The sequence below is a fragment of the Chaetodon trifascialis genome, chromosome 19, assembly GCF_039877785.1.
Source record: "Chaetodon trifascialis isolate fChaTrf1 chromosome 19, fChaTrf1.hap1, whole genome shotgun sequence".
NCBI classification, from domain to species: domain Eukaryota; kingdom Metazoa; phylum Chordata; class Actinopteri; order Chaetodontiformes; family Chaetodontidae; genus Chaetodon; species Chaetodon trifascialis.
This window is the reverse complement of record NC_092074.1, coordinates 2,357,275-2,379,837: the sequence shown is the minus strand read 5'-3', so window position 1 is coordinate 2,379,837 and position 22,563 is coordinate 2,357,275. Positions and strand designations below refer to the sequence as shown.

At 40.2% G+C, this 22,563-nt stretch overlaps 1 protein-coding gene across 1 annotated transcript in view; it reads right to left on the bottom strand.

Annotated features, from left to right (window-relative positions):
* ube2j1 (ubiquitin-conjugating enzyme E2, J1) overlaps positions 1 to 21,341 on the bottom strand; it is a 45,221-nt gene extending 23,880 nt beyond the window's left edge. The window contains exons 1-2 of the mRNA XM_070987744.1: positions 20,972 to 21,341; positions 888 to 961 (exon numbers count right to left, since the gene is read on the bottom strand). Coding sequence (XP_070843845.1) covers positions 888 to 961; positions 20,972 to 21,002 — 105 coding nt within the window. The 5' untranslated portion in view covers positions 21,003 to 21,341. The remainder of the gene's footprint in view (positions 1 to 887; positions 962 to 20,971) is intronic.
* Positions 21,342 to 22,563: the final 1,222 nt, after the last annotated feature.

Genomic DNA, 22,563 nt, shown 5'->3' with positions numbered 1-22,563 from the left:
TCCTGTCCTCTCCTCTCTGCTGTGTAAATACATTTTGCAGTTCAGTCAAAGTTTCACTGAGTTTTTGTCATGTGACTGTTGTTCAGCCCAATCATTCAAGACTTCCCTGTTTCACCGTGAGTGTAATGTGTTTGTACAGGATCTGGTGCAAACAGTTAGATGTGCTTATTTTTCCTACAGAAACACTCATCGCACATGGTTCATTCAGGTTCTGTTAGAAATGTGAAAATCTGACAATAATTTGTTTTTACAGTGTCTGGCTGTGATAAATGGTGTAATTTTGGCAGTTTTCTAAAGAAATCATGCGTTTCAAACCCACAGTTGTGTTGTGGGGTTCAGGTATTCCATGGCATCTCTCTTTCTCTTTCTCTATTTGCTGTAATTATTTAAATCATTTAATCATGTTTTATATCTTATGTTTTGCATTCTTTTTACTTTCAAAATGTGTTTTTATTGTCAAGCACTGAGTAACTTTGTCTTGAAAAGTGACATACAAATAAAGTTGTGTTTTTTTTCAGGATAAGTTATACTTCTGAGAATTGCCATACACGTGTGGGAGTTTTCTGGCTCTGTATGCATTGCTATTAATCAGATCAGTCTCAGGCCTCAAACGTCATGTCAAATAGGCCACACTCTACTAACACATTTGATTGGGATTAGGTAAACATGTTCCACCATTAGGGTGAGAAACATCAAGAGGCCTTGAACGAATCAGGAAAGGAAATGCATGTGGAGCCAAAGTGTTTTCTACTCGAAAGTTTACTTCCAGTGATCTGCACCTCACTACAACCCTTGGTGTGTGTTACTTTTTTATAAATAATTCCCATTGCTCATGAATCCTGTGCACACACAACTGGGGTTTTTGCAGTGTTCTGTGGTGGACTTACTTCCAGGGGCTGGGCATGGTAGTGCTCTGTGGGATCCCTCAGCTCAGCAGCCTCTTTCATCAGCCTCTTGACCGCTGGTTATTCAAAGGAAGCAAAGACAAAAAAAACTGAGGTTAGTGCATGCAGAGTCAAACTGTTCACATCTTCTTCATGATCGATGCAGCCTTCATCCTCAGTGTACACCAACATGCTTTGTGTGTGAAACCCTACAATTCCAAGTCTCAACTTCAGCACTTCTACAGACATTATTACATTGTTGATTTCCAGATGCAGAGGGCTGCAAATATGCTGCTTCCCTGGGTAACAGAACACTAACACAGAGGGACAGATGAGAAGAGCATGCAGAGGGACTGGGCTCTACGTAATGGCAGCGCACAATGTCTCTGCTGAAAATCACCCTGACTGTCACACTTACTCAGACAGCGAGGGCAAAAAGGCTGAAGCAAAATGCTCCTTCAAAACACAATCCAAAAGTCGTGGTTTCACACCACCTTTGGTACCTATTTCTTTGTGACACACAGTCTCCCGCTAAGCCGTTGGTGTGTGGACCAGCATACTGCATGATTAAATCATGAGTCTTTGATTAAGAAACAGATTTTAACGCAGAGCCAAGGGTACATATCAAATGACAGGGGATGGCCAAGCTGTGAAGAGGTGATTTCTTATGGACATAGTAATAATTGTTCCAAATTTTCCTTCTATCATTACAATGTTCCGTCATGTATTAGTAACAAGCCCGCCCAGCTTTCCTTTTTGCTCCTGTTTTAATTTGCTTTTGAAGTCTCTTGATTGATATTTCGTCACTCGTCTATCCTCACTTGAAACAGTATCAGCTGTTGATCGGACTATGCCTGAAACATTTAGCCTAATAAATGTTTTCCAATATTCAAAAGACACCATTATCATATCTGAGTTATTCAATAAATTCACATTCAGAATATCAAGAAATACAGACCCAAATGGTGAATAAATAATATAATGGCATTTTGCCAGTAGAAATGGCTCCTGTGCCTCTCAGCAGGACACAGCACACAGTATAAACACAGAATGCAGGTTGTTAATCATGTGCAGGTGTTTGTTAAACAGGTAACAGAGAGAGAACACTGATGGCTCTGATGACTGTGTGCCTTTATTAGTATTAGTACAGGGCACGTGTGCACACACAAATTCATCTCTACAGCTGTTAAAGCCGACTGAGAGCTGATCCAGCTGTGATCAGCTACTGCCATCATCACAAATGGATGTGGATTCACATGAAGCTTCAAAGGGAAAAAAAGAACATATTTCCTTGTTTCTTCTCCCCTCACATGTTTTCCTGCATCTCTCCCAGCATCCTCAGTGTGAGGGACTATGGTAAGGAAAAGATGAGTGAATGAACAGTAGAAGGGATGTACTCAATGCAAACTCAACACTTCCTCCATATTTACTTGTTGCTGTGTCTCAAGGCAGAGGCTGCATCTTTTCGTAGGCTGCATCTGAAGACCAAATGAGTGACAATGGCACGACCAGGCTGCCTCATTTCAAAGGCTCCCTCAAATAAAACTGGAAAGACCTTTTTGTCCTGAATGTGGAGGATCCAGTGGGTGGATCCTTACACAGTCCAACCTATCCCAAGATTCACTGCATGCCGCTGGTGGTTTTTCCAAAGAGAGAATATGGCAAACAGTAGCAGCAGCAGGGAAGTACACTTTTAAATGTGAGTACTTAGTAAATGTAAAAAAACACCAAGGTGCTTTAAAACCTCAAATGATCATTAAAAAATAGCTGTTATGTGACATTAGTCACACTAACTGACATTGCTACCTATCTAGCTAGCTACTTGGTGCCACTGCACTTACTGCAGCTCTGCTGCACAGATCGAGATTAAAGCCCTCGCCAAGGTCAACCTAAGAGGTTGAAAGGTTGACTTCTATCTTGTCAACATAGTGGCACTTATAGATAATGTATTGCTAATGCTATGACATACATAAAATGGACCAGCTTGGTTTCAGATGGCAGAATATCACTTTAAAACTCCAGTAATGTTGGAATTGATTACACAGCTCCTTCAGCAGCTTTTATTCAGTGGTATGAAGCTAGACTTTCAGTAGCATTTGTTTTGTTTTGTTTTGTTTTGTTTTGTTTTGTTTTGTTTTAGGAAGCAAGGACCATAATGCTTAGTTTATTAAACTGAGGAAAGATAATGATCACCTCTTCGCTGGGGCCAAAAATTCAGCCAGCGTAGCTTAGGGGTAAGGCAGTAAAAGCTCCTTCGCAAAGCTCCATTTGACTATCTTGTACCTGAAGTTCCCTCTTTTTTTGTAGTGCTGTCACAGGGTTGTAAGCAGTAACTGTATCAAAAATCCAAGTTAATTATTTCTGGGGGATTTTGTGTCTGTCCTGCTGTGTCACCTTTTCCAGTCTTCCTAAATCTGCATCCCTGTTTTAACATGATTGATAGCTGTTTCCCCTTTTCTCTTGTTTCCTCTCTGAGATTAGCACAACTCAGGAGAAAACGCCTCCATCCCTGAGGTCAAACCCAGGCCAAGTACAGCAATGGATGACCAGGAGGAGGAAAGCTAGCCAGCACAGGGAAAACAGAGAGAGGATAAGCTTCTTCAACGCATGCAGAGGGGAGCGCAGGAGAGCAGAGAGACACGAGGCCCTTCTCTCTTCTTGAGAGATTAGTCCAAAAATTACTATAGATGAATGAATTCAAATAAAACAGTTGCTAAATTATTTCATTTACAGTGGTGATTACAACTATTTACTACAAATATATATATATAGTAATTATCTACTACGTGAAAAAGGTTTTCAAAAAAAGAAACTGCAAGTAGCCACATGGTATGACTACTCTCTACTCTGCTGATATATGCACACACAAACACACACACACGTGTGTGTGTGTGTGTGTGTGTGTGTGTGTGTGTGTGTGTGTGTGTGTGTGTGTATAATGTATGTTGTTATCATGACTTTATATATATATTCTAAAAACATATTATATACAAACATAATCGCGACATAGCTAATAGTTGATTATCAACTGCAACTGCAAGGTTGTTAGGCAACAGGATCAGCACAGTGTGACCAAGGGTAAGGCCAGACCGTCTTGTATAGTCTGCGCCTTCGTAGACTGCTGAATAGTGTGTACATTTCCACAGAAGTAATTCTATCACTGCAACAGCAGAGCGTAGTGAGGCACTCACCACGTGGCTACTTGCAGTTTCTTTTTTTAAAAGCAATACTCATTTCACTTAGTAATTAATTACTGTCCAGTATACAGTACTTTGCTGTTAAGCTGCTGTCACATTAAAAGATTTCCAGTGCCTCAAGGGCCTTTACACCTCCCTCTCCTAACAGGCTTTTAATGCGACATGTGAGGGCCACTCTAAATGGAAGCTGATAATAATAAGAACTTGGAATGAGACAGCTCTGTGCCGGTGTTTCTTCATCTTTCTGTTTTCCAGCACCTGCAAAGACTTTTTGACTGTGTGTGCCTGCTTGAGGCTTCTGATTGCAGCATATACAGGAAGCAAGGAGATGACATGATGACATTAGTGCTAGAGAATTTACCCAGTGAGCTATTGTTACACAGCTTTGCATCCAGCCTTTATTTGTTTATGTGCAACTTAGTCCACTACTACTACAGCGATCAGTAACAATAGTAACTCTCCAACGGTGATCGCAAAGCACTTTGCAGTAGAGTTGGGCAGTATCCAAATTTTGATACCATCAAACTTTCCCCACATTTTCCCAGGGTATGCGGTATTACCGTGAGTCCGTGACTAATTAAAAATCACTTTGCAGGGCAGCGTGACATGCGCGCAGTTCAGACGGTCAATGCTCACGCTAAGAAGCACCAGTCCTAACTTGTAGCATACCAGAATGACGGGGAGAAACTCAGTTAAAAGCCGCTACCAAACACTGCCCCCCAAACGAAACATAATTCATACCCCACGAAATTATATGCGCATGTAACGAAAACACGAAAATAGCGTACGTCAAAGGTACGGCATCTGCTGATTTCACCACTTCACGCAAACCTCAAAAGCCCGGCATCATATGAAAGCAGAGAGTCTGATGATCACGAAGATGTCTGCCTCCTCTCTGTGCGACGAAAACTCGGCAAGCTAGCAGCCAGAGAGTAGCACAAAAAAAACGCTAAATCATAAAGTATGTTTTACCTTTGCTGTTTTGTGGTCAAAAGTTATATTCCAGCCCGAAAAAAACGCTGCTAATGTCTCCTCCTATGACTCTGTGTTAGTTTGAGATCAATCACGAAGGTCCTGGTTGTTTACATAAAGAGGAGGGGGTTTCTAGAGTGGAGGGAGAGCTCTTCACACAATAATCTATCTCTGTGATTACTTCCTTCTGGATCGTCATTGGTGTTTCTATGGTGAATGTGGGCGGGTCGCTGAGCTATTGACCGGCGTAACCACGCAGTTAGTTTCAGCGCTCCGTCTCATGAACGAACAGAGCGCCCACAGAGGACTCTGCTGAGCAGCCCGAAGTGTTATTTTACAGTTTTATTTGCATTTCGTCCTTTTATGAGAGCTAAGAACAACAGCAAGCAGAAAAAAGCTGAAAAAGTGTTTTCAACAGAGGAGTTTCTCCATATGCTTGGACGAGATAACGGTACTCTGCTCAGATGCGCCTAAATGAGCGCCTGGACATGCCTGTGTTAAAACATCTGTGCGACTGCTCGGGTTCATTCTTAGCATGTACTTTTGCACAGTCACATTTTCCTCGAGTAAAAATTCAACCAGATACATTGAACGGAGTGGACTTCATTTTCGGTATGACGATGCTACAATTATGTTAGACCCCTGTAGACCTATATGCGCAGCATTTTTTTTAATGACGGCAATGAAACTGTCAGTGCACTTTACAAATGTATGGACAGAAAACGGAGCTCAATCCACCAGGGCTGTGATCCCCACAGTTTGGCGATTCTCTGCAGAAGAGGAGCTACTGTAAGCAGAGCTGCAGCGTGGAGGAATCTACCACAAGGCGTGTGTTTGAGATGAGCCAGACAGATGCAGACCTGCGAAATTTCAATCGCCATCCCACAGAGTGCATTGCATGATGGTTAGTGATTTAGTCTGATTCGCTCTAGATGCTCAACTGTGCGACACTTAAACATTTCACGGGACAGTTGTGACAGCTAGGTGCAGCAGCTGCTCTTCATGAGTTGCAGAAGCCAAATGCGTGATGGGAAACGATTTGCCAATAACTCAGGCTGAGCACTCATTGGGAGTTTTTACCCCGTGTCATTGATGAAATTCTTCAGTTGGTTACAAAAATGTGTTCCGTCACCACTTTGGTTAGCATTTTTCATCATTATTCCACAGTGTTTACCTCCATGAAGTGGAACAGTAACAAATATATTCATTGATTTGTTTCAAAATGAACGGACACTTGAGTCCCATCAGTTTTTAGTGAGGTGTTTAACAATTTTCATTTCCCCGAGATTAAACCACATCAGTACAATTATGGATGCTCAGACTGATTGGCCACCACTTTTTATTCATCCAAGTGAGGAAATAGAATATTCACAGTTCTCATAATCCGAATGACAGTCATATACATTTTAAGTACTGGAAGATCCAATCATCACTGAAGTGCAAGTCTTGCAAGAGAGCCAATAAAAACAAACGGAATGGTCAAAGTTTACATTACTGACATTTTAAGGCGTATCGATTAATTCACAACATCGACTGATGCATTGATTAACATGCAAGAAAACATTCCACCTGCATTGCTGGTAGCTGCTGGTAGCCTCAGAGCTGTGCAGTGACCTAAATTATTTTTCTCCAGTCCATAGCTACTGAAGACGGATAACTACTACAATTAACTACTAAAAGATGAAATGGCAGCAAAACAACCTTTCATGCATCATTCACTCTTCTGAAGGTTCTTTATTGATGATGCATTTGCAAAGAAACATTACAAAATCAGCCAATTAAACAAGTCTTCAGTCAACCTGCTAGCATCAACTGTACAGGCACTGATGTGACCACATAAGAGAAGTGTGCTGACTATGAGCACTACTTCAAATCTAAATCCAGCTGTTTATGCTTCTTTCTTTTAAGCCTATGTATTATTTATCCAGTTGATCATTACCTGTAGATGTCACAATTACTCAAGCTTAGAAACAATTAATAATAATCCGACACACACAAAAGAAAACCTCCGTATGTTTAATGGACTGTCCCTCCCAATCACACGCAAAGCTGAGGAAGCAAGCAAATGACGCCTTTGAACATAGGATGGAAGACAGCCAATGATGATAACTAAACAATGATTATGGTGTTTATTATATTTGATCACACACCATATGCACTCCTGTAACTTTCAAAATTAAATTTCAAAATGAATAAATGAAAAAAAACAGGCATGTGGTCATGATTCTCCTGCATGCAACAAACAGCTGAACTGGGGCTCAAAACAGAAAAAGCAAGCTAGTTTTTTTTTTTTTTTCCCTTTGTGTTTAACGGGTCAATCTCCAAAAGCCATTTTGGCATTCTGTGAGTTTATGTGCAGACGCAACATGATCTCAGAATGAGGTGCCAGAGAAACATCTGCTGGCATTAACCCCTGTGTCATGACCCAGCCAGCAACACACTCAGGCCTGCTGGGTTAATCTGAAGACAAACAACCTCATCACTCTGGGAGGGTGGTTACACAAGTTCAGCTGATGATGATGGTGATGATGATGGCGACTGTGGGGGTTTACTCACTATCCTGTCAGGAATGGACACAAAGATGCGCCTTGATGTAATGCAAAATATCAGGCTGCAGCTACACCTACAGAGAACAGGACGCGAATCTTCACAGTGAGGCCACTTTTAGAGTCCAACTGGGGCAATGCCTGGGGTTAAATATCCCATCATGCTTTAACACTAGGTCATGAGTCACAACAAGAGGTGCTGATGTCACAGTCTCAACCTCATCTTGACAAAGTGCTTGTCGCAGGTTCAAAGGAGCTGTTGCTCTTCAGACAGCAAGGTCAATTTGCTTGCTGTCGCTGGTCTATGGGCTGCTACTAGAGCACCAGCTATCAGCTACCAGCCCACTGCAAGAGGAAACAGGATGGGCTGAAAATTGCAAAGTAATTGTGAAAAGGAAAGCGGAACTAAGAGGTATTCATAGAGGCAAAATTGGTTTGGAATCCAATCGAGTACAGACTGCTAGGGTGTTGAGCTGGAAATGGAGACTGTGAAATGAACACAGAGGAAGAGGATGACGGGTAGCAGTGGGGGTGGGTGGGGGTTGGAGGGCAAATAACAGGGATGAAGGCGAGTCGAGCTGAGAGGTTGTGCCGGCTGAAGGGGGGAGTGAAGCAGTGGAGCAACGAGATGGCCTGACACCACGCGGCTTTCAGGGCACGTGTTCTGTCTGATTCTGCCTGAGGACAGACATTCTTCAGTGAAGATGTGAACCAACCACAGTAATCCTACAATGGATACACAAGGAGATAGAGGGACAGCATGTATATGTGTGTTTGGCTTCCCCCGCCTCCTCCTGTTTACACAAGGGTGCAGGGGGTCACAAAGTGCTTGCAGTCTTACGCAAGCTTAAAATTATTAATACAAGGGGTCAGATGAGAAACTGATCCTCTGGAAGAAGAAATTCAACCTCCATGCATCAGCCTATCAAACATCTTGGCCCAAAACTGATCAAAACACACCTCATGTTTTGACAGTTTTGCCAGCAGAGTTTTAAGGCAGGAAAGGAGACCAGATTTCTGTCTTTAATGCAAAACTCTACCCACATTTGCCAGCTCTATTTCACTGAAAGACAACTAAAAAACAGGCGAGACCTGAGATGAGCTATATTTCCATTAGAATGAGCAAATAATCTGCCTGGTGGACGTCACTCTTTGGGCATGAGGGCATGTGCCTTTAATGTTGTAGGTTTGATTCCAGCTTCTAGTGTCATCTGTGCACTCACTACACACGTACACATACACCGTAATTCCACCTTCATCAATGACAATCTGCTCAGTTTTCTGAAAATGTTAAGCCTGAACAGAAACCCAAAATACGACAAAGCTGTTTGCCCATGTGGCACCACACATAAGAGCCAACAAATTAAATAACAGACAGGAAGCTTAGCTGTGCTGTGATCTGTGAGCAGCTGAACATGCGGCTGCAACACTCCACAGTGTGAGCTCCATCCGTCACGAGCGGCAACATAACATTTCAAATTCACAAACGCTGAGCCAGCGGTGGGAGGGGCAGCTTACATGTTGAAAATACAAACCCCCGAACCGGAAGCTCAAAATGTGACCTATGTCAGTGTGATCAGCCTGTGTCCAGTTCCATAAGCATTGAAAATGATATTACATTATCCTGCAGTTTTAAAGGCCACAAAATATATGGTTAAGGAATTAACATATTATGCATGGCTCCTGATATCTAATCTCATATCCTAATATCAATATAAAATCTAATGAGCTTTATATTGAGACACACACTATTGTACACTCTAATAATAGTTTCAAAACTTGTTAAAATGAAAATAACAATAAAACAAAAACTGACAAAACCAAAGTAAGCTTCATTTTTCTAGTTCATCTAGTTCAGACTCTTTTCTGTACAAAGTCATTTCTCATACAAAAAATGAAAGATATAGAAATTCTCTAAAGGTATAAAAAAAAAAAAACTCATAACACTGTAAAAAGAGACTATCAGTACCAGTATCATCCAGACTTCCTATAACACCAAGCAGCTGGTAGCCAGGAGTGTGAGAGTGTATCCTGAAGATGTTTGTGAGACTTCAGATAAGTTATGCAAGAGAGGAGCGCGAAAGAGAAATGAGAAGAGAAATGAGGAGTGAAAGAGAACATTTTTCTCAATTAGGATGAAAAGAGGACAGGGGACGAATCAGGCAGGAGAAGGTGACATGAGGTACCGCTTAAAAACAGTTTTTAACCAACGACAAAAGCTGCAGAGTTTTGACTGGAGAGGAAAATGTCACTCCACCACTGTGAGTGCAGGAGGGAAACTTTGAAAACTCTGATGCTCTCACGTCTGTTGATGCCATGTGTTTCACTGCTGAGAGTGTGAGGGAAAGCTGTGGAGGTGTAATCACTATGTGTGTGTGCCTGTGTGTGTGTGTCTTTGTAGGTGTATTCCTTTCTTTGTTGGGTTCCTACATGTTTTTCATTTCATAATTTCAGAGTTTATTTATGAAGTTAAATCCTTGCCTGCCTTAAAAGAATGTTCAATGCTGATGGAACAGTAGGAGGTACTATGGATGCTAACTAGGCCACATCACTCTATGGATTTAGAACAAACAAACTTATTATCTTTGCCTCCTTAATGCTGAATGATTTGAGCAAAAAATATTTTCTATAATTACGACATACCTTGTCTCTAAATGAATAGAATCAGTTACAACATAATTGCTGGTTGTCAAGGTCCTCCCAGAGTTCAAAGCACTCAGTCAGAGAAAAGTCAACTTCTGAGTAAACTTGTCTATTTTTCTATAGAAGAGCAAGAGTTGTGCCTTAAGTTTAGTGGTTACATAAGCATGGTAACATGGTAAATGGACTGTATTTGTATAGTACTTTTCAGCATGCGCACTGCTGAGGTCAGGAATTGAAAAATCGAAAAAAAATCGATTGGAAAAATAGAAAATTAATATGCTCACAGTAACAACAGAAGTATGGCCAGTTGTAGTAATGATGGTTTTGGACAAGTGCAACTTTTTTTTTTTTTTTTTTTGACAAGATTGATGGACACAGGTTTACCCAACAGAGTCGGTGTCAGGCTTAAGTCAGCTTAAAGTTAGTTGCTGACCAGCTGGACTTGTATTTGTTAGCTCTGTGTTGTTTGCACAGGCTCTAATGAGCTAGAGAGGGAATTACTACCAACGAACTTCCTGAGCGAGGCTGTGCACTCTGTTGGTGTTCTTCCACCCACACCACAGCAACACAGCACACTATCTATTCTTTTCAAGCATTCAGTTACACAGAGCAGTGCGCTTCTTTACAAAACCACTTGGTCAAGCATAAATAGCACAACATCAGCATGCAGCGAGGACAGCAACCTGACAACTCACAGAATTCATGGTAATTAGCTACAATAGCTAACTTTACCACCAACAGTTGTCATTATCTGACTGATTATAAATTCCATCGCCTACAGTTTGTTAAGACAGAGTTAATTATGTATAATTAAACTGCTGCTCTTGCAATTTGACAATCACACACCTTCAAATTGCGATGTAAATGTAGAAATGAATCATTCAGCCCTTGCTCTACTTTTCTGTAAGCACCAAGCCTGAGTAGGAAGTCTGGAACACAGAGTCCAGCACAGTGAGTGGCTCAGAGTTACAATACATCTCTGTGTATGTACTGTATACAGTAAGTCCAGCTTCAGAGTATGGAACATGCCTGTTGCCCAAGGTGACAGCAAGCCTGATGTGTGGCCTAAGTTGTCCTGACAGCACAGAGCAGTGGTCTCTTCAACAACTACCCAGCATGCCTTGGCACATGCCAGCAGCACTGGGCCTTATTCCCGCAGCAGCAGCAGCAGCAGCAGCAGCAGCAGCAGCAGCAGCAGCAGCAGCAGCAGCAGCAGCAGCAGCAGCAGCAGCAAATGAGGCATTTAGTCCCACATTATGACTGTGTGGAGGAGGAGTATGAATGTGAGCAGTTCAAAACTGTTAGCACCATCCTCCTTCCCACTGTTATCTAAATGCATGGTATGCACATACGCTGGTCATCTGCTCCCTCATCTGAATACTGTGAAAGTATCTTACCTCCTAAAAGAGAACTTTTTTTTTCCTTCAGAGTTTGTGTTTTACACATCCCAGCATTCTAGAGAATACTGGTGGGGTAGATCGAAAGAGAGACTTTAAAATGCATGTGTGTGTGTGTGTGGGGGGGGGGGGGGTGGATTGGGAGACTGAGAGAGCTATAGCTAAAAGCTATTCAGGTTAAAACATCCTCTCTATCGTCCTGGCCACCAGTTAGTCATGATTTTCCACTTGGGGAATCCATCAGTGCCCTGCAGAGTGGAATCAGAGCACTCATAGGTGTGATAGGCTATCAGGACTGGACAGGCACTTCAGAATGAGAGATGAGTCCACTCTGTGACTCATCCACCAGTATCTTCTGGGATGGCAGCTGGCAGGTTCAGCACTGATGGCAGGGCCAGGGGCAGCTCTCACTCAGCGTGGGACTCCGTGGGTCATGGACAACATATTCTGGTGTCTGGACGAAATCTCAGAGAGCAATGTCTGATCTCCTATGTCAAGTTATATGTCCATCTGTCCATCTAGTCAGCCCTCAAACGTTATAACTTCGATTTATTATCTTGTCCTTAAAGCAGGACTTCTCAAAGTTTTGAGTGCCAATTTAGGGAACACTCGTATGACTGAGGGCCACACAGTGTCCAACATAACTTTTTTCTCCCACTTACATGGTGGATCAGAGATTTAATTCACTTGTATATTTTCACTGGCCCAAAAAAATGAATGAACTCTTTTTTATTATGAGAATTATACAGTTAGGCAGAGCCCCACTGGCGAACTGAAGCAGATACAAACACTGCTGTTTTAGAGGTAGTAATTCTTTAAAACAAACACCTATACATATATCAACATTTATTATAAGGATCCCTCAAAATGGGTTATTAAAGAATTGTGACTAAGATATAAAGTCAGAGACATCCGACAGTTGAAAAGTAAACTTGTTATTGGCAGTGCTCTCTGACGGGTAAAACTACATAATGGAGACACTGTCTCTAATGACCTCAAACACATCTCTGGCATTTACAATAGGTGTGGAAATTTCAAGTAATTTTCTTAATTGACTATTGGCCATGTTAAAATTAATACTCAATTAATTACAAAATTACAGAGGGCAGTCCACCAAGTGCTAGCTTTCCCAGAACAAAGGTGCATCTAGACCACTGCAAATAATGAGTAAAACATAGCTGCAAGCGGTGATTCCAGGGTCAAGCCCTTTCGTGTTCAACAGGAAGAAACAGCTCAATGGGCCAAAATTAAAGCCACAAGCAGCAAAAAGCAGCTTTCAGACTCCATGAAGGTGAGCAAAGTCACTTAAGATAGTTTTATTCTGTTTAAACAATGAATTAAACAAAGAATATGACCAGTCACACACTTCACACAACCTGCAGCACTACACTAACTGTATTCTACTCTATTTTGACAGCGCTAGTGCTCACAGAGCTGGAGTTACATCCAGTAACTACTATTTTCCTTGCCATAACGCCAAATCCAGTGACATGAAGGTGTGGAAGGTAACATTACAAGCAACACATGTCAGTTTCTGTGTTGTTGGCTGCAAGAACACTAAAGTCTTCATCTACTCCCTCATCCAAGGAAGAAAAGACAAGGGCTGTCAAATGGGGCCAAAAATGATATTTCAATATTCCCTTTAAAAAAAACACACAGGTTTAAACCATTTGAATATCTATTTTTGCACATTACGCCCATAAGAGGGAAAACCAATACAACAAGAAACATACTGGTTGGATATTATTTCAGCACAAACACTTTTTAAAAGATCACAATACCTACACACTACAAAATAAAGGTCCACACATCCTGGAAGACAAACGAGGAATTCCAGTCACATTTTTTGTGTCCAAGTGACTGTTGTACTTTGGTTTTTCTGCCAAATAAATGCTGTCGCCTGATGCCTAAAGCTACCCGCTTGTCTAACTCTGAGAATGAATCACATTACGTTTACTAATTAACCTCCATTATGGAACGTGATTTTCATTCCTATTTGGAGCCAATGAACACATATGTTTTTATAAAAGATTTCTTTCTTTCTTAGGACATCATCAAATCAAATCAAATCAAATCAAACTTTATTTATATAGCACTTTTCATACATATTAAAATGTAACACAAAGTGCTTCAAGTGCTGACATGTTCCCTTATGTTGTGAATAGAGAGAAAAGAGGCAGAATGATGTTTTGAGAGGAGTATCCCTTTTATTTATGAAATACCGTGACATAATACAGTCACCATAAAAAAGACAAAAAACTACGGTGATATGATTTTTAGGTCATATCACCTACCCCTAACACCTTAGCATGCTGAGACAGAAGAGGAGACAGGAGGGGGAGGCAGTCCAGATCTCAGCAAACGCCATCCTCTAACGCCACGGTCCCTTCCAGTGCCAGGACTCACTGTGACAGACGGTCCAGTGCTCCATATCCCCTGCTGAGTTTCATATCCCATGCCCATTTTTGGCTCTTCCTTCCAGTAACACTAAGCAGAGATGACATGGAAAAGCCCTTTCCCACACAAGTACCTCTGGCCTCTGTTGGTTTAGCAGAGGTCTGGTCACTGGCTGATAGGGTGATAATCCTTGTACGCCAAATCATATTACGCAACACATATTTTTGAGTGTTTGCCACTGGGAATGAATCATAGTTGGTCCAGAGGACAGGAGAGGAGACACTATTGCGTAATAATAACAGCTCCAAAGATGCGAAAAGCACAGAGCACAGAGGAGGGAGGGAAGGAAAAGACTCCTCCAAAGTCTGAGCACTTTTCTCAATGCTGCTGCTGTTGCTTCTACCACATTCAGCAAAAAGCCAGGAGTCCTATTCGTAAAGCTTCCCACAAAGAACTGCTTGGGACGAAACACAAAGAAAATTCCTAGAATTATGACATTGTCTAATAATTTACCCTTGCAGTTATTCAAAGAGCATCTTAGCCCCTAAAAGAGCTCCTCAGGTGAAAGCACGGAGGAGGACTTTAACGATGCGCAAGACTTTATTAAGCAGAGAAGAAAATGGTGGAAAAGCAAAGATGGAGGAGAAATACTCTCCAAACACTGAATGACAGAGAGTTAATGAAATGCTACAGATTAGATCATGCAATGTTTGCAGTTAATCTCATTTGAGATGAGCTCACATCTCCCACCCAATGCAACAATGCTCTAATGCCAGCAATCATGGAAATTGATGAAACTGAGCCATTTTTTCCTCCCATTAACAGGCCTATCAAATAGATTAATTACTAACATTAGCATTGTGGTAATGTAAGCAAATAAATATAACAAATAGCACGTGAAAAGGTTACTGCACAAGCAGGCCTATGTTTTCAAACATTTTTAAGATACTTTGAATGGCCTACAATTTTTTCAACAGAGATGTTAGTTATATAAAATTGTATTCATAATTACACCACGTCTTAACAGAGACCATTCTATGCCTGTTATAAGTAAGAGTGCATTTCTAATTACATTGTTTTTTTTGTTTTCTTTTTTGATCAACCAATTACACACTTGACAAGAATGCTTCATACCTAGCAATGGGGTCATCTCCTCCACACTGAGGTAAAAGTATCTGTTCTTTCCTTGCTCAAAATTTTGGGCTAAATTAGGAGCTGTCTGAGAGAACATTTGTAAATCATCCCAAATTTGTGAGGTAATCAAACACTTTGAGTTAGCTCTTGAAATAAGTGAAAATGGTGGGGTATGATAAGGTACAGTACAGAAGGATGGAGTATAGTACATTTTACACTCAGGACAGTGCACATTAAAATCAAAAACATATTATACTGCACTGTTGATGTGATCATCAGAGACGTGCACAGAAAAACAAAAGGCAAGCCAGTAATCAAATGGAAACATCTGGCAAACCCAAGGTTTTCTGTCAAGGACACAGCATCATTGTACGTTGAAAACGTCATTTTCGTCCTCTCCCACGGTGTCCACCATGTTGCACCACCATGTTTCTACAACAGCCCAGAACAGACAAACCAAACACTGGCTCAGGAGATTGCCTTGTGCATTTTTTCATGACCACCATAGGATCTCCTACATGCCTGGAAAGTGACTGGTGAATGAGGCAAGAGGTATTCAGTTGAACCTCACTACAAGATGATACTAAATCCTACACACTGGTCCCTTAAATATTGACATAGTGGTAGTGGATGGAAACACACGTTAATTTGCATTTCGTTTCACAGATTTTCTGTAAATTCACATAAAATTTGGGCTACAGGGTGTGCTAACCTGGTAAAATACACGCCTCATACTAAGCCGGGGTCCTTACTAGGGATGTAATGATATATCAAATCTCATGATATCACGATAGAAATATAGCTCAATGTCATCATGGGACTGTGACGCTATCTATCATGACATTACATGGTTGTTTGCTACCTGTAAATTGCATTGTTTCTGTTTGAACAGCAGGGGGCACAAACATAGTAGTCAAGACCACAGACTCCAGTCATCCTTTGCATAAAAGCCAAGCAATGCAAACAATAAACCCAATGAGAAAATTAATGATGTGCCAATAACGAAAAAGAGACTGAAGATCCTCCATCAACACTTAGAGCTGAAATGTGCTAACATTTCAGTAAGTAAGTAAGTAATTTATTTATCTAGCACATTTCATACGCCAGACGTAGACTCAATGTGCTTTACATGATACAGGAAGACAAAGGACACGATAAAACACATACAACACTGGATCCTGACACAGTAAAAAGACAGATAGGATTACAATAAGGATGATAGGAGACAAACAATATTTGATAGGAGACAAACAAGATACAGTTTCTCAATTTGGCAAACCAACTGTAAATACTCTCACATGGGAACCTAAATTAAAAGCCTGTTTTTTCTTTCTTTTTTGAGACAGAGACAAAAGCTAAAGTGACACAGAGCTTCAAAGAAGCAAAGTGCATTTTAGTACCCACAGATGGGTGAACTTCACAAGCTACTCAGAGCTAGATTACAGTCACAGCTCATGTTATGACCAGCGAATGGGAAATAAAAAGTTTTATCGCACAGACGCGGCCTCTTTTCCAATCACACACTGGACTCAACATAGCTGAGGTTTTGAAATCTGCTGTTTTGGAGTGGGAGCTCGAAATGAAAGGACAACAATCATCACAGTACTGCTGTCATTACAGACAAAGCACAAGATATGGCTGTAGCAGTGAGAGAGGCCAGACTGTTCCCACACAAAGTGTTTCACACGCACTTTAAACTTCACTTCATAAACAGGTTCGTCGCCGTCTGCTCAGTCGAGTGACACGTGTAGCAGTGTTTTTTCACTGCAGTTCAACTGCAGCAGCTGTGCTGACCACCAAACAGAGACTGTTCAACCTGCCAGTACATAAACTGATGATGGATGTAGTCACCTGATGGAACAGCTCTGTTAATTATTTTATAAAAGGAGTGCTACTGACTGCTGCATTGTTTCTGTTTTGAAATTATACATGGTTCACTCACTCATTGCCAAAGACAATTCATGTTAATCTTTCACACATACTAAGGTCATTGCTGGCTACTTTTATTTTATTGTATGAAAGAAGGAAAGCAGACGCACTTTAAGTTAAAAAACATGTTTTACAAGAATTTAGACTCACTGATAATAAAGGGCATTTTATAAAGTAATGCTTCCGTCTTTTTTTTTAAATATTGCAATAAATATGGTATTGTGACCTTAATATCAAGGTATTATCATACCGTGAGTTTTGGTATCGTTACATTACTTTTCCGTATCACAGTGGCCCTGGTTTGAATTCAACCTGGTCCCTCTGCTGAATGTCAATACATTTCAACACCCATGTAACATTAGTATTTGACTCTCAGATCATAATCAGCCACAAAAATGACCTCACTTTTTTATGCATTAAACACACTGATGAGAAACTTCTCAAGGTGAGACTACTAATCTCTGCAGACACACAGCAGCTGACAGAAAGAGGAGGTCATGCAGGGAAATATTAGCTGTTTCTGGGTGAATAAATGTTAATGTTACTTTAAAAGGGGAAGCTGTAAAGGACAACAAGAATGCTGAGTTTTCAAGTTTCACCAGAAGTCATTAATAACACCATCAAGCACGTGATGTTTAGGAAAGCAGTTAAAGAGCATGTGCACAAAGGGCAACCATTGACTGCATCCTGTCTTTAAAAACAGTACAATTAGCTGATAATTAGCCTGATCAGCCACACACATCACTGGACTGATAAACCATTAATCAAAGCAGTAACATCAATGAATGTTAGACAGACTTTTCATGCTTTAGCAGTTACCTTGCGTTTTTTGTGTGTGGTGGTGACAAAATGTCATAAAATTTAAATACAGTATTTGATTTGAACTCAAGCTTCCTGCACTGTCTAGGGAAAATATCACGCTATATTAACAATTCTTTATCTATAAAAACACATTACTCTAGAAACACAAGATACTGTAGAAGGTGCATATGTCAACAATCTTGTCATTTCAGCATCAATATAATCCATAAGAATTTTTGTCAGTTGTTGATATATGATCGGGAGTCTGCACAGGTTGTTTTATTTTGAAACTTGACCGGATTCTGTATGCCATTCCTGTGTCTTCCTGTCTGACTCAATCTGCTCTGTGCAGCTTGATGTGCCATCTGTCAAAAATAGACTAGGCATGTATTCTACACAGAGCAGAGTGCACAGCCGCTTCTGAATCACACTGCCGCGCTTAGGTACAGCAGTGGAATCTAAGGGTTAGGCTGCAGCCTGAGCTTATTTTGATGCTTAAATACTGACTATTATAACTCCTGCCTGTAGCATGTACTTTATGATGGTATCCAGGTACTCTTCACTCGAGGGAGATCTACTCCCACAACACCCTATGAACTGTATCACACTCAAACAGGTTAAAAACAGGGCAAATTACTTTTTAAGACAACACATTAGTCATTTAAAGTAGTGGATTTTTTTTATGATTTAATGACTGTTCAAAAATTCTAAAATCAAGATCCATCTCTTAGTGTCCCACAAGGATCATTATTCGGGCTCATGCCTCTTTTGTTCTTGGATAGTTGCAGTAACATCAGAACATTCCTTCAAAGACATACTTAGAAGAAAAAATTTCAATTTTGGAAAGGCCATGACCCTCACACTGTAAGTCCAATTAACTCAAAACTGGACACATGTTCAGCTCAATGTTCTCAACAAAAATGCCTCTAGGACCATAAAAGTCCATCATGATGGTTTTTCTGCCATTTTGAATTTTGACTATAAACAAAAACAAAAAAAAAAGAATATACAGTATCGTGGAACTGAGATACACTTTTCAATTATAACTGAGACATCAATCTTAACAGGAAAATGGGAATAACTGATACTTTGCTAATCACAATAAATCTGGTAAATATCTTCAGACCATAATTGGAAATAGGCCTACAAAAGCATTTGAGCCTGGCAAATACACAAATACCAAAAATGTGTACCTCAAAACCCAGTGGACAGAATTTCACCAAGTTACATGTGAATGCTCTGGGGACAAGTGTTACCGTAATCTGAAGTGCCACGCTGATTGGTGCAAGTGGGCATGGCGTACCACATATCTGCTCAAACCTCAGTATGCCTTTGAGTAAAACCGATTAAAACCCACTGGAGACATCCTGTGCTATCTCCTGAATGTAGACACTGAGTTTGTCCAGTGAGGGGGGGGGGGGGGGGGGGGGGGGGGGGTGGCAGAGCAAGGAGTGCATAGTTAGTGTAATGCTGCAGGTTTTGTGGAGTGTGTGAAAGCTCTCATTACTTGTTCAGACAGAATTAAACTAGCTGAAGTGACTTGAAACCTGAAACCCAGTCGTTATCACTCACAGCCCTAATTTTGGCTACTTGCAGCTTGATCATTTAACATTTGATATTGTGTATATGTAATTTTCTAAGTTTAACTACCATTGTATTAGTTTGTCTTAGTATGTCTTGTTATTCAGTTGGTGAACTATTGGTCCACTGTGAGTGTGAATTTACTTGCTTTTAACAGAAACTACAATATCAGCACTGTGATAAAGTATTTCTAAAATGCAGAATACTAAAACCGAAAGCTGAAAACTGGAGATAGCAGTTCCAACCCAGTAGCTCTAAACAAATCATGTATGCCTGTGGGTACTGAGCACCTGCATGTGTGTGCATATGTGTATGTGTGTGATTGTCCTTGGAGCAACAGTTGTGCACCAGTAGAGCAAACATTAAACTTAAATGAAACTTGGCATGAACTCAATGCTTTTATAACTCTAAAGTACTTTTTATCTATTATTTTCTGTCTGCTGATCATCCAATTTCTTTAAAGTATAAAGAAAATTCTTATCACAATTTCACAGATCTTCTTCTTCAAATGTCTTACTTAACCAAAAGTCCAAAACCCAAAAGGTATTGCATTTATATTTTATATGACAAAGAGAAGGAGCAAATCCTGCCAACTGAGAAGCTGGAGCTTTAAAATGTGAGCCATTTATTCACTATTTTTGCTTGAGAAATTTAACAATTGATTGTCATTTCTGACCATGTTTCTGCTGATCAACAAATTGATTAACTGACTAATCATTTCAGTTCTACTAGTATCCTGATTTAGATCTTACTCAGAATATGACGTTAATATGGAATATGAGAAACTTGGTTATTCAGCTCCGGGTATACATGATTATACACTAGTACAGTATTAGTACAGCAGTAGTCCAGATGTTGGAGTGTATTGTGTAGATTCAGGGTCATGTTTGATTTATTAGCATATCAACAGCTCTCGGTGAGCTAATTGTACTTCTAATAAGTTCTCTTTGTTAAACTGCTCACTAAGCATTAGCATGCTGCTGTGAAACATACAGAATTTTGATAATGTTACTGCCTCTAACTCTCTCGTTCCTCGGGTTACATGGCCCAGTAAATGTACTTGCAAATCACATCCATCACCATGCTGACCCCACCTAGGTCATCTTCCGTGCACAAAACTCTAACATCTGCTGTTTTCAACTGAACACCAGTAAGACCTCCTAATACACGTCCAAGAGTGTACCTACAACTTTGTAGGTAACAAGTGTAACGTAAAAAGTCAGTAATACCCACACCCACACACACACACACACACACACACACACACACACACACACACACACAACTGAGTCAATAAAGATTTTAATCTGCTTATAATACTGTGGTTATTTCATTTCTACAAAGTCTGTGAACAATTATTGTATGTTGACGCTTACGTCTATCGAGAAATGTCATCAGTGAACTTGTGGGTTTCAGCTGTGTCAATCACGTTAGCAAACAGAATAACGGCTGCAGAACAACAGAAAAACAACATCTCAGAGGGAGCTTACCTGGACTCTTGAGGTTATATTTATTCTCCATACTGACAGTTGATGACCACTCTGATTAATGATGAAACGCTATTGACTTTCTCTTGCTAACTCGCTAGCTAGCTACCAGCTAGCTTGTACCCACGGTACTTAACGTTAGCTACACACGGCTAGGTTGCTTCGGTCCTCGTATACGAGCAGGACAGCTGAGCCAGGAGGTCGTTCACGCTCCCCGGCGCTCCGGTATGTAGGTAAAACAGAAGCTGTTTAAATCCAGCCTTCCTAAGAATCGGGAAGAGTTGTTTCTGAAGTTATCCGCTGTTTCGGAAATGAAACTGTTTTCCTAAATGTTATCCGCGTACGTCATTTGTGTTAACGTAAACAGGAAGTCACTATCTATTGGCTGGTTTTCTTCTGGAGAGAACTGAGGAAGAAACCCATAAAGATTTGAATTCCATCAGCAAATGGACAATTAATTGTGAGATTTAATCACTGCTTAATGATTTCATGCAGAAATTCAGATACCACATTTCTTTGTGGTCTGAATTCCCATCCCGGAAATTTTCAGTAGTCGATTTCAGTAGAATCATTCTGGGAGGTTCACAAATTCTGGAAAAATCCAGAAACCACAGGTTTAATAACTGTGAAATATTCATTGTAACAGAGTAAAAATTGTTGTAAAAATATATTCATATGCAGTATGTAACATCTGGCAGGGTACCTTGTGATCTTAATACGAAGTCCTTACACTGTCATGCACAGAGCCAACATGAGCATTTCTGTAAGTAAAGATTACAAGTTGTTATTACTTTGTATATATATATATATATATATATAAATCCAGTAAAAGTGAGTCCTAAAAATTCAATTGTGATTTATTACATAATTTGAAAGTTCTGTTAATTTCTGTTATTTTTGTTTTGGAACGTGAGAAAATCAGCTTTCAATTGTTTACTTTATACCAGACAACTCAACACCGTAAAATCTCAAAAACAATTTAATTAAAATAACAAATCTTTCACTATTAAATTATTATATAAGTTTGTCAGTTCCCAAAGGGGTCAACTTCAATCATCTAGATATTGCATTTAGAACATTTCTGAGTCTATGTAACTTAAAATGATGAATTGACTAAATTCTTAACTGACCCTTCATTAACTCATCAAATGAAGTTATGCCTTGTATATCGGTTACATGATCTAAAATAGCTTATGCTTTTATCCCTACTCTTATTGCTCTCAAACCTTCAAGTGGCTCTTTGTATAGATTATGTGTAAGTTTTAATTATGTAGTTCATGGTTACAGAACAAATGCAGCTGAAACAGGACTGGTGCCATATTCTGCACACATTTTTACTCATACACCATATTTTTGTCTATTTAAACTTCACATTCCCAAGTGGTGAGGGAATGGTAAATAACCAGGTGCTGTCAGTTGAAGAGCGAAAAAATAATTGCATGTCCCATCTTTTGTTTAATGTTCCCTGCATGTTATTTTTACTGAGTCAAAATGCAGACAGTCACAGTTACTCTGCTTCATGCGACTTTGACAGAGACATGACATCTCCCAGGCTGTTTATGAACCACTCCACCACAAGACTCCGCTGATACCTT